Genomic DNA, 12,325 nt, shown 5'->3' with positions numbered 1-12,325 from the left:
ACAACTAGAAAGCTCTTGAATATGCTGCAGTCACAAATCTTGAGCCCCCTCTTCCCCACTTCATCCACTGGCTTTTCCAGGAAGTCAGAAGGGTGGAGGATTGTGTGATGCCGGAGTGAAGAGGTGGGAGGGGAATGCTGGGGCTGTCCCGAAGCTCCTTTGTGTGCCATGTTCTTTTCTGTGGGAGCAGTGTCAGGTTGTGCTTCTGTAACAATGAGCCAGCAGGAGGGATTTACTGTGTGGTATCTCTCTTTCTTTCAGGGAAATGGATTTACGAGGTGCTCATCTCCTCCCAGGGACTCATGCAGATTGGCTGGTGTACTCTGAGCTGCAGATTTAATCAGGAGGTAGTGTAACTGCTGCACGTGGCACAGGGCTGCTCTGTGTTCTTCCACTGCTTTTTAGGTCAGGGTGGAGCATTGCATTGGTGCTGTGCTCCTGCCCTGCTGGCATTTTGTGCCCAGCACACACACTAGAAATACCTGGTCTGCTGTTTTAAAAATCTTTACTAGACTTTCTTGTCTGCGTTCACAGAACGGTGCACAGTGTGAAAGCCTTGCACGCTGGGTGTGTTGCTGTGCTCTTGCTGCACATAGCCACTGCTATGTGTTGATTTTCAGCTGGCATCTTCTCCAGAGAGTGTGTGGGTCTGCCATGCTGGCAGCCTGTCTCAGGATGGCCCTCAGCAGCTGGTGCTACGGGGCTTTTTTGCCCAGGAGAAGCAGGCCCAGGCCAGCTCTTTTCAGGCAGTGGGTGGGATGTTTGTTGCTGGGACAGCATGTCAGCTGCAGAGTTTCACTAACTTGCCACTCTGCAACATGTGAGAGAGGAGATGACTGGCATCCTGGGGGGGGGGCTGCTTTGACAGAGTTTGGAAGTGTAGTATGCCAGTATTCCTCTTCTGACCCAAAAATGAGTAGGGAATGGTGTATTTCTCTGAACCAAAGATCACAAGCCATTGGATTCACTCCTAGAGTGAGGGCTTTTCCCAGACAGAGCATGTGTGCTGTCAGCTCCTCTCCCTACCTGCTGGGTCTCCCCCTTAAAGCCACTCTTGCAATGAGAGGGATCCCCTATGCTTGGTCTGGTCTGAGTCTCCTCTTTCATACTTTGGTGCAGGAAGGAGTTGGAGATACGCCAGATTCATATGCGTATGATGGAAACAGGGTGCGCAAGTGGAACGTGACTACTACCAACTATGGCAAAGTGAGTAGCTGTCCTGCCAGGAACGGGATGTAGAGTAAGGAGAAGAAAGCAGGTGGCTCCTCCTGCTCGCTGGATTGTGCTGGGCCCCGTGAAATGCCCTCAAGCTGTCCTCTCTGCTTCAGTCTGCTCTGGGGGAGGCTGTGTGCCAGCAATTGTTTGTACTTTAGGGGTGCTGGACATGCTATGTGGGTGCTTTGTTTAGCAGCCCCAGCAGACTGATTCCCAGCATAGTGCTGCTGTTGGTCTCTGGAAGGCTTTGGTTCTCCGTAGCATGTCAGAGGATGATGCAGTGTTGGGATAAATGTGTTTGGTCCTGTGCATGTTCCTAGTGCTGGAGGGAAAAAAGATCCCAATCAGTGGCTTATGTGCAGCTTCCAGAAGTGTCTGAGAATGCTATGTGAGCTGCTGTGAGAAGGAACTCTCTTCTTCAACCCTGAGTCACAAAGGATTGGTTGGGCTGCAGTCTTTCTTCTGATGTGGGAACACCCTGGATATATGTTTAACCTTTTCTCTCCCTTTACTGCAGTCCTGGGCAGCAGGAGACATCGTCAGCTGTCTGATAGACCTTGATGAGGGCACCATTGCTTTCTGCTTGTAAGCATCTTTGCCCAGTTCCCTGCTTTGTTGATGTCTGTGTGTAACATAAAGGTTTCCTCACTGCTCAGCAGGTTGCCCTCTCCCCTTTAAGTTCCTTGGTAGTTCCAGCCTTTGCTTTCCTGCTTTGGGTTCAGAAAGCATCAAGCTGGGCTGTTGAGTCTCCTAAGTTCAGGTGAGGGCATTTGGCAGAAAGACGTTCAAGCTACAAAGTCTGTGTAAAGCTTGCTAGGATTTTGCAGGGGAGGGCATCTCTCACGATGCTTAATGAGCCACACTGATTGCTTTTGTGGCTAGTGTAGACCTTGTCTGTCCTAGATTCACAAGGAGCTGTGGAAAGACTGATAAATCTCCAGCCTCCCACTCCTGTGCACAATAAGCAGAGACCAGCCTGAATAAGAATTGTTCCCTAGCCCTAAGCTACAGCCTGCGACAAGTCAGCCAGAATTAAAAACGGTTAGATGCTCCATCTCTTAGAGAAGAGCAGATTGAGGGCATTATCCTTCTATTTCCACCAACATCAAATGGATGAGGCCAAAAATGTCACCTGCCTTTAAAATGTCTTCCTGGTTAGTTATCTCGTAAGGATTTGGGTTGCCCTTGAAGCTGAGCAGGCTCTGCATATTGTGCAGACTCCAGTGCCTTCCTGTGCCATCGTATGAAAATGGGAGGGCTGCTGTGCTTCCCAGGGCTCTTGCTCAGCAAAGCTGCAACGTTTGCGTGTGTGCCAGGTTAAGAGTGACAGGAGGCATGACTGACTGATGTGTCCGTGTTGGCAAGTTGCTGGGAGGGGAATGTGGATACCTGGATTCCCCAGCTGACCTCAAAACCCTCCTACTGTGGCTAAAATCTTGTGGGTTTTCCTTCTTTCAGGAATGGCATATCTCTGGGAACCGCTTTTGATAACATCACAAGGGGCACTGGAATGGCTTACTTCCCTGCAATCAGCCTCTCGTTCAAAGAGTCCGTTGCTTTTAACTTCGGGAGCCGTCCACTCCGATATCCTTTGGGTGTGGGGAGAGAAGGTCTGAAGGGAGAAGAGCCTGTCCTGAGACCACCCCTGGAGGCTGTAGAATATACATACCTGACTGCAATTTACTTACTTCTGTTGGTACTTATGCTCAGAGCAGGGTCAAGGAGAGAAGAACCAGATATCCCTCAGCTGGAGCAGAAATGCAGGGCACACAAACACCAGTGCTGGTCCCTGACAGTTTCTGAAATGAGGTTTGCTTTCAGCTCTGAGTCAGCAGCTACTGCTGCAGCTGCGGGTTGCCTGTTCCCAGGCACTCAGATCCTGCAAAGATCTCACTCTCCAGTTTTGGAAACCCTAATGCTGCTGTGCTGCTGAGCCTCTTGGCCACTGGTCTCTTCTACCTCCCAGCCATATGGGACCTCTGACGTGGTGTTAGCGTTGCCTGCTGCCTTCCTGTGCAAATGCTGAGACCTGCAGCTCCTGTCAGAGCAGTCCTGGGTGTGCCTGTTGATAGCTGTGGAGGCTCCTGTCGGTCTTTCTGATGAGAGCAGAAGTGTGGTGTGAAATACTTGCTGCTTGCAATATTGAGGAAGTGGGAATAAGAGCTTATGGCTTATCATCCGTTTAGAAGGCACTGTGGTTTGAACTGTGACTGAGACATGCGTGGGTATAAAGTAAAATAGAGACACGGTCTTTTCCTTGCACAAACAAAAGAAGTCCTGAAAGGATCAGATTGCATTTTACCTTAACACTTGCCTACTTATCCAGTGGAAGGTTACCGCCCCTTGCAAGATCCTCCTGTTGCAGACCTAGCGAAGGCTCGCAAGCTGTTAGGCTACTTGAAGAATGTAATCCATGTCGGAATAGATGTGACGGTAGGCTAACGTCACTGGGTGGATCTGTGGGGCACCATGCTGGGAAATGTGGTTCTGCACTTCTCGGCACATGCTGGCAGCTCAGATGTTTCCATACACCTGAGAGTCTAAATGCTTGCGTGCTTTTGCATGGGGCGTGCATGTTCCTGGAGCTCTTCGGCTTGCAAAATAGGATTCCTGATAGTTCCAGGACTTAATTTAAATCATACTGGGCTTTGTTGTTCTCAGTCCTATGAAGTTTCATTCCCAGCATGCAAGAGGTGATGTTTGCCAGGGTCAGAACTGCTGGATTTGATTTTGCAGCCTTGAAAGAAGCTTGTTCATATCCTAAACTTTTTACTGATGTCCTGGTGCGGTGATGTGGTGAAATTCTGTCAGGTCTGCTTTGAGAACCGTTTTGGCTGTGGCACTGTTCGCTCGAAGCCATTTTTTTCTGCTCGGGTGAGAGATGATCTGTTTATGCCCGAAGCATAGGGAATGCCATCTGCTATGGTCTTGGCTTGAATGGAGGCTTGCTTTACTAGTTGGCCTCCTCTGTAGGGATTCCCATTTACAGGTTATCATGTACATTTGAACCCTTTTGGAAAAACCCCCATGTCAAGGGACGTGCACGTGGCTGATAGTAAGCGACATCTGGACTGCACCAGAGCTCTCCAGAGGCACGGGCCTGGCTGCTTTGCCATCCTAAATTCCCATGTTCAAGGTTTTTACTGCAATCAGGCATGGGACAGCAAACAGTGGCTGCTCCAGGCCTCCGGTTCATTCAGTCATTGGTGTATGGGTGGATTGGGCTGGATCTAAGCTGTGTGTTTTTCTGGGTTTGTCATTGCAGGAGGGGAAGCTGGTGGAGAAGGACACGTCCATGTGGCAACTGCAGGGAGAACCCACAGTGTTGATTACATTAGCCCACATCTTCAATTATTTCTCCCCTCTTATGGTGAGTTTTGCCTGCCCATTGCAAGCTTCTGTAGGTGCCTGTTATTGTGCTTGCAAGGGGAGGTAAACCTCAGCTTTCGCTGGGGAGTGACTGTGCCTTGGAGATCTGTTGACCTGGCTCTCTGTCTGCAGTGCAAGGTGTACCTGGTCGAAGATGTGCTCATGACCTTCCTGTTGAGCATTCTTGAGCGAGGAGGGGCAGTGGAGGCCCATCCCCTTATTCAGCAGCTGCTGGATCTCATGTGGCTTCTTATGGAGGTGAGTTGCTAGGGTGCTGGTTCCTCCTCAGGGATCACAGGGAGACCCCGGGAGGTGCTGAGGACAGGAGCCTTCCCTAGAAAATGCCAATAGTGATCAGCTTCTTTCCCTTCCTGGTGACAAGATCCCTTTTTTTGTGGTAGACCACCCTCTCACCTAGCTCATCTGGCTGCTGCTTCACACCCAGGGAATGAGGGTTGAATGCAGAGTAATTGGTAATGGTGACACTGGCAATGAGCTAACAAGGCATTTCTAAGCTTCTCCTACCACCAAAGGAACTGGTGATGTTGAATAACTTCCTGCTTCTGGGAACATCAAATTTATCAATAAGAAATTAGTTGGTCTCTTGGATGTTGTTAAAGGTTATGTGACTGTGGAGGTCTTAAATGCCACAATGTGCCCCAAGAGATAGATCAGAGCTTGCAGGACTGGGGTGGAAGTGGGCACTGCACTCTCACCACCTCCAGCACAGCTGGGGAAAAACCTCCTTCAACTTCCATGCCCCTTTCTGTCCAAGCTGGATGAGGTCACTCCTTCCTGCTTGTTTGAGGCAGCCTTTGCTAGCCACTGGGAAGCTGCTGCTGCCGGAGTGTTGGGGTGGTTACAATCCAATCACTGCCAGGGATCTGCTTGGAGACAGCATGTCTGTCCTTTGGGGTAACAGTTAACAGATATGGGCACTGGCCCAGCCAGCTGTCATGAAAAGTTTAATTGAAAAATGTCATGACCCCCTCAGGCCCATCATCTTAGAATTGAAGCTGAACAGCCTGCTAGGGCTGCTGTGTTTGTGGAAGAGTTGGCTCTCACCCTCCTGCTTGGCTATGAGTTGGACTCAAAAAGACAGCTCTTCCATCATCACATTTACACAAGAGTAACTTCTCTTCTTTCTGGGTTAGTTCTGCCAACACTGTGTTGGATAGGTTCAGGGGATACGAGGATGGGTGACTCAGGCCAACTAAATAGGATCTGGGACTTTGGCTTTTTGTAGATGACTTTTGGGTTGGTTTTAGTTTTACTAGTGCAGAAATTTGTTTCCCTGTAGCAAAGCGATGGCACCAACTTCTGCTTGGACACTCTCCTGAGGAGTCAGATAGACAAACACCGGGCTCAGAGCACCTGCTTTTTCAGTTCAGAAGTGAATGCTTCCTCCCAAGGTCACACTCTGGGAACTATAGCTGTTCCCAACTCCATGCTGTTGCTGTTCAACATGTTTCTTATTTTCTCAGGAGTATGAAGTGCACGAGTGCCTCAAGCAGCTACTGATGTCCCTGCTGCGGGCTTACAGGTTCTCCCCCATCATCCCAGACCTGGGATTACAAGTGAGTTGCACTTCTGAATCCCCAGGAATCTGTGACTAGCCAGCTTCTGTTATGTCACCTTGTCCAAAGGTACACGATGTTTTGGATTTTGTGGTGGTTTGATCCAGAGATGATAGTTCTGTCACATTGTACCTGTTGGAGAGTCGTGTCCTCTTCTGTAGATGGAGTCACTTTTGCTCCTTCTGTTTCCTTAGATTCACTACCTCCGGCTCACCATTGCAGTCTTGAAGCATGAGAAATCCAGGAAATACCTACTCAGCAATGTTCTGTATCCTTTATGCCTCCTCTAGTCTCGGTTCTCCCTGCCCTCAATAATGCAGCCGAGGAGACTTCAAGGATCTACAGGTCCTGGGAGGCAGAAGCCACCCTGTCTTTGAGAGGGCATTTCTAATTTCTCAGGTCTCTTCTGTCTGCCTGACACCATTGTCTGCAAAGTCCTGCTTTGAGGAGGGGGAGCAGTGTCGTGTAGTTCACATCCTACTAACACAGGGGACTTCATTGCTACCTGACTGACCTCTCTAATGTCCCCAGAGCAAAAACACTTTCAGAGCAGTCCAGCTGCCATGCTAGCATTTGGGCAGCTGCTGTGATAATTCCCCCACGAGAAGGGGGCTCTGGATCCTGCAGAGCTTTGAGTGGTTGTTTGGAAGGGGGTCTCTCGCTACAGCTCTGGAAACATGCCCTGTACCTTCTCCCGACATAGCTTCTGTGCTTGCTTTAACGTGGCCGCAGCTTCGATGTGCTCCGTTCGGTTGTGTTCTTCTACATTAAGAGCCCGCTGCGTGTGGAGGAGGCTGGTTTGCAGGAGCTCATTCCCACCACGTGGTGGCCAAACCGCTTCACCAAGGAGGTGAGTAAGGGCACGTCCACTAAGGAGACAAGAAATTTTGTGGCCTGCTGTGCCCATCATTTTCTGGCTGAGGAAACTGGATGGCCCATGTTTCCAGCTGCGCTAGCACTGGTGGACCCTGCAGAGCTGTGTGAGAGCTGTGGCCTCTCCATTGCCCTGTCATCTTTATTGTCCCCTTAGAGGGGGCGTTTGGGGTGTGTTGCTCAGGGCAGGGGAGGGGGACAGTTTTCTATAGCAACAGATTTGGAAGGGAACTTCACAGCATCTAAGGAATTACAGGTTGACTTGCGTGTCCTCAAAAGATCTCCTGCCCTCATCATTACAAAGCCAGGGAAGGCCTGTTTAGGTGTGCTGCCAGCTGCAGTCACATACTGGCACGTTGTTTCAGTGAGTTTCTGCTCTCCCTTTGGCAAGACATTTTCCCCGTGCAGTGATCTCCTACTAATCAGTGTCTGTCCCCCAACCAGGGCAAGGAGAGTAAGGAGGTGAAGGAGGAGGGTGCTGAGGAGAGGCTGAGGCGGCGGGCATATGAGAGAGGCTGCCAGCGGCTCAAGAAACGCATTGAAGGTCTGTGAGTAAGGAGGGAAATTGCGACGATCACGTACCTTTTGTGCAGCCAGGGGAACCGACCCTTGAGCTGTTTCCAAATCCCCTTCACGACCTGAAGTCCGGCTGTGTTTCTGCCAGGACTTGAGCTGTTTCCAAATCCCCTTCACGACCTGAAGTCCGGCTGTGTTTCTGCCAGGACATGCTGTGCTGCAGAGGCGGGGGCCAGCCATGCCGTTGTTTGGTGGAGGGGTGTGAGTGCTGGGACCCCGCTGCACAGACCTGTAGCGTCCCACCATGGGACATGAGCAAACCGAAATTCCCCTTGACGGGCATTGTTTATCAGCTGTGGATGAATTTATTGCTAGGTGGCGGAGGAGAAAATTCTCACAGTGATGGGATTAGCATTCTGCTGGCACCGGTTCTTCCTGGGCCCCCTCTGCTGAGGAGGTAGCCTTTCTCCTGGGGACAGGGTACACAGTTGGGGTTAATATGGGTAGGTGCTCTCCAGTGCTTGTTTTCTGATGGCAGACGTGTCCCCATTTTAGTGGTGGAAGGTCTCCAGGTTCAGATTCTGAAGCTGCTGTTGAACAACAAGGACAGAGGAGGGGTAAGTGCTCTGTGGATCTTTTGCTACAGTATCTCCACAGCACAGGACTGGTAAGGTATAGGTTTACCACCTGCTTTTCCTCCTCTCAGGGGGAAGCCTCCAGATACATCTTCCTAAACAAATTCCGCAAGTTTCTTCAGGAGAACGCTAGCAACAGAGGGGTAAGTCAGAGGGCCAGCCTCCCTGCAAGCCTCACCCTGAGAGCTCTCTGGCACCTTGAGGCTGGGAGCTCTGCCCTTTTGGCTGGGCTGCTTCCAGCAGTTGATCAACTGAGGTCTAGATACAGCAGGGAGTGGGGAGAAGATCTAAGGCTAAAAACCAGGCAGCTTATCCAAGTCCTATGCAGTGATTTATGGGAAAGTGGTCCTTGGGAACAGCCTTGGGTGGGAGCTGAACGTTCTCCTAAAACCTCCCGGGGAGCACGGCTGTGGAGTGCTCTGCCTGGCTTTGGCATCCTCTTCACTGCTTAGGTGGGGACTGTTCTGGCCCTGGATCAGGCTGTTGGCCTGCAGCTTTGGGAGGTAGGCGTCCACTGTTGCAGGAAACCCTTTCTTCACCTGCGTCTCTGTGTTCATGATCAGCCCCATATTTCATGGTGGAGCATGTGGTATTCATCCTGCTCTGTCAGACCAGCTTGTTTCAGTGCCCAGGACTTTCTGGAGGTGGAAACCGCTGCCTACCATCAGGGCTGGAAGCTAGACATAGTAGCAAGGCTGAGAATACAAAGTTTCTGCCTGCCCCATGTGGCCACTGGGACAAAGATGCACTTTCACACCTGCCCTGATGGTTGAACTCTCATTCTTGCCCTAGAACTTGACTGTATTGTGCCCGCCAGAGTACATGGTGTGCTTCCTGCACCGGCTTATCGCTGCCCTGCGTTTCTTCTGGGATGGCCACAAGGTGAAGACCCCTGCTGCACTGAGCAGTGAAGGTAAGGCCTGGAGGAGAAGCTTAGGGGACATTTCTGTGATTAGGACAAGGTTTGCCTCTTGACGGTGCTCTCCAGGATGCTGGAAATTTTGTGGTTTTCATGGGTGCTTGAGCCTTCTGTCACCCTGTGTCTGTAGCTCGCAGTCACCCTGGGAAATTCCTGTGTGCAGATCTATTCCAGTTAACATCCAGACCTGAGACTTGCAAAGGGACACCTGTACTATTTGCTAGTTTCCCCTGTATGCTCTGGAGCAGAGTCCAATATTGAGTATGGGTCTGTAGGAGGGCAGCTCAGTCATCCCATAGTCAAAGTTTAGGGGAAGATATTTGTCTGGTTTTGTGGTTCCCAGACTGTGGGATTAAGCAGAAACCAAGTCAGTGCCAGTTGCTTCCCCACCCTCAAACCCCACCTTGCCTGTTCTACCTCGATCTGCTTGGCATTCCTTTTTCTTACTTTAGGCTGACCCTTTCTCTAGACTCAATAAGTGCCTTATGATCCTTGTGGGACTAAGTGACAGAGCTGGAGTAGCCAGGTGGGGAGCTGATGAGTTTTCTGATGATCCAGTTTCCCCCAGTGACTGTGGCTGGGAGGGAGGAAGTGCTGGGAGGCTTGTTGTGGACAGCCGTCGGTTGCTCCTGTTCCCGTGTGGATCTAATGCTTGCTTCATTGTGGAAATCACAATCTGCCTTAATGGCTTGTGCTTTTATGACAACAAAAGCTGTCACTAAATGTTAGTCCAGGCTGGGCCCTGGGGTCTGTCTTAGGAGGGCTTACATGTCTGGGTGGGTCCTATGCATGGGACTCGTGGAAGAAACAAATCTCCTTCTCTGCTTTAGAGGCATATGTCCCTCCTCAACTCTTCTATAACGGGAAGGTGGATTATTTTGACCTTCAGCGACTTGGAGGTCTCCTGTCTCATCTTAAGAAAACTCTGAAAGGTAAGTGCTCTTATTTCCAATACCTGCATCCAGGTCCTGGCTGGAGTTCACCCAAGAGACATCCCAGGGAGGGAGCCGTGGGTAATAAATTGTGATTAAATTTAAGGAGAGGAGACTTGAATTTTAATGAGATGCAAGTTACGCTGAAGAAGACACCATCCCTCTTGGGTGGAGCATCCTTTAACTTAACAGTTTATTGTTTATATCCCTGAATGGGGCCTGTGGCTGGTGGAGGGAAGGGGTAGTCTGGGAATACCCTCTGGTGTGGTGCTTTTGCTGCACCACAGCCGAGGGCTGGGAGCCATCAAAGCGCTGACCATCAGCCTGGCTTTGCTGGGTGGGAAGGATGTCCAGGATTTACTTGCTGTACCACTCTGGGCAAGCAATAGCAGCCCTGCATATGTGCTGCAGCTGTGTGTTTGTACACAGAACACTACACTGGCACTAGACGTTCAAAGTCTCCCTTTTGGAAGGGTTAGAAACCCCTTGCCGTTCAGTTGGACTTGGTTTGTCTCTGGTTTCTGGCTAATGTGGCACTTGCCTTTGGCTCAGATCTCTCTTCTCCTTCCCCAGTGTGTTTGCAAGATTAGGACAATTTTCCCTGTCTCAGGTTGATCCCTGCCTGTCAAAATTAGATTACTTAATTTGAGAACCATGTAATCTCCTCTGGTCTCTTACCAAGGTCTTCCTAGCCAGCTTTAAAGACAGGGCTATGGACTAGAGGACACGTTGTTCAGGCTTTGTACAGCATAGCCGTCAGCACAGCCTTCCTCTGGGCTGAGAGTGGTTTCTGGTCTGAGTCTCAGTCCTCGTTACTTGAGGACATATCATGGGACAGCATTGAAGAGTGGGATGCTTAAAAAATGGTCTCAGTTCCTGAGTTTCCTTCCCTACGCTAGTCCAGTTTGGCCCCGCTGGTTGTCTCCTGGTTCCTCGGTTATTCTATTTGTTGCTGGTAGGACCAGGAACAGAAATGGGTCCTGGGTGAGCAGCACCCATCGCTGCTTGGTCTCTGCTGTGTTAGCAACAGCAGACCTATTCCACGTAAGGAAGCTGGGGAGAAGGTGAGCTTGTTCTGATGCAGCATCCAACTTCACTGGCTGCTTCTCTACTGCCAAGAAGCAGGAAAGAGGATGAGCCTAGGGCTGCCTCTTGGGAAGCGAAGGGTGACTCCTGCGTTCACAGCTGCTTTGGTGTGCTCTGTGCAGATGACCTGGCTGCAAAAGCCAATGTCCTGATCGACCCTGCGGAGCTGCAGGCAGTGACTATGGACGATCTCGATGAAGATGAGGAATCGGCAACGTCGGCGGCACAGGTGAGTCATGTACTGTTATTCACCTGCGGGGGCCCTGATGCCAGGGCAGCAAGCTCAGCCTCTGGCTAGAAAAGCTTTGCTTTAGAGGAAGGCAGTGTCTGGGCCAGGACTGTAACCAGCCCATGGGCGGTCAGATAAACAGCTGCACTTGCATGAGGGTCACTGGAGATCAGTAAGGTCCTGGATGCACCAAGTCTCAGCAGCAAAACTTTCTTTGCTCTGCTCTCTCACTACCCACCCACCTGAATATGCCCCCTCCCCTCCGTGGCAGCTCTTGGTGCTTGCATTTGAAAGGGTGCATGGCAACTGCAGACAGAGCAGCTTCTTGCTGTGCAGACCTGCTGCTTGTACCTGGCATGGGCCCTTAGAGGAAGGAATATCCATTTGCTAACCTGGTACTGCTGGCCCAGCCATGATAGGCAGGGTATCTGCTCACCTTCCAGCGGCCACTGTGCATCTATACTAACATCCTTGCAGGGACAAGGGAGGAATAGCCGGCAGCCGAACAGCTAGAACTGTTTCTTCCTTAATTTCTTTTCAGTCTCAGCGTCCCTCTGCTGCCCTGGCCATTGGTGGAGCTCTCGCTAGACCTGGCTGGCTCAGCTCCCCCACCCTGGGCCGTGCCAACCGCTTCCTCAGCACAGCTGCCGTCAGCCTTATGAACCCGCGTCGGCCTCTTGGCACCCTAGAGAAGATCAAAGTGCGCACGCTAAGCGTGGAGCAGCGGACAGAGGAGGACAGTGAGTACTTCTGCTGGGTGTTAGCGTGGCCCAGGAGGTCCCTGGGAGAACGGTGTCTTCCAGCTCCCAGTACTCTCAAGAGGAAAGCAATCTACTGCCAGCATTGCTCCTTCCCATTCTCAGGACATGCCAACACCCACAAGTCCACAGTTAACCACTTTGCCATCCTGAACATGACACTGGTGATGCTGTCACTCTCTGCTTGTACGAAGACGCTGCCTTGGTTCCTGCAAG

The 12,325-nt window shown here is 50.9% G+C and overlaps 1 protein-coding gene across 1 annotated transcript in view; it reads left to right on the top strand.

The window, feature by feature from the left end:
- Window positions 1-12,325, top strand: part of RNF123 (ring finger protein 123) — a 52,038-nt gene that overhangs the window by 8,620 nt on the left and 31,093 nt on the right. Inside the window, exons 7-23 of the mRNA XM_075159315.1 lie at window positions 262-347; window positions 1,120-1,206; window positions 1,733-1,800; window positions 2,674-2,810; window positions 3,542-3,648; window positions 4,481-4,585; window positions 4,717-4,842; window positions 6,069-6,161; window positions 6,356-6,429; window positions 6,894-7,011; window positions 7,479-7,578; window positions 8,106-8,167; window positions 8,257-8,328; window positions 8,978-9,098; window positions 9,935-10,036; window positions 11,245-11,351; window positions 11,893-12,091. Coding sequence (XP_075015416.1) covers window positions 262-347; window positions 1,120-1,206; window positions 1,733-1,800; window positions 2,674-2,810; window positions 3,542-3,648; window positions 4,481-4,585; window positions 4,717-4,842; window positions 6,069-6,161; window positions 6,356-6,429; window positions 6,894-7,011; window positions 7,479-7,578; window positions 8,106-8,167; window positions 8,257-8,328; window positions 8,978-9,098; window positions 9,935-10,036; window positions 11,245-11,351; window positions 11,893-12,091 — 1,764 coding nt within the window. The remainder of the gene's footprint in view (window positions 1-261; window positions 348-1,119; window positions 1,207-1,732; window positions 1,801-2,673; window positions 2,811-3,541; window positions 3,649-4,480; window positions 4,586-4,716; window positions 4,843-6,068; window positions 6,162-6,355; window positions 6,430-6,893; window positions 7,012-7,478; window positions 7,579-8,105; window positions 8,168-8,256; window positions 8,329-8,977; window positions 9,099-9,934; window positions 10,037-11,244; window positions 11,352-11,892; window positions 12,092-12,325) is intronic.

Source organism: Calonectris borealis, chromosome 10 (genome assembly GCF_964195595.1).
Source record: "Calonectris borealis chromosome 10, bCalBor7.hap1.2, whole genome shotgun sequence".
Lineage (NCBI taxonomy): Eukaryota > Metazoa > Chordata > Aves > Procellariiformes > Procellariidae > Calonectris > Calonectris borealis.
The sequence above is the reverse complement of the archived record's forward strand: the minus strand, read 5'-3'. Positions and strand labels throughout refer to the sequence as shown.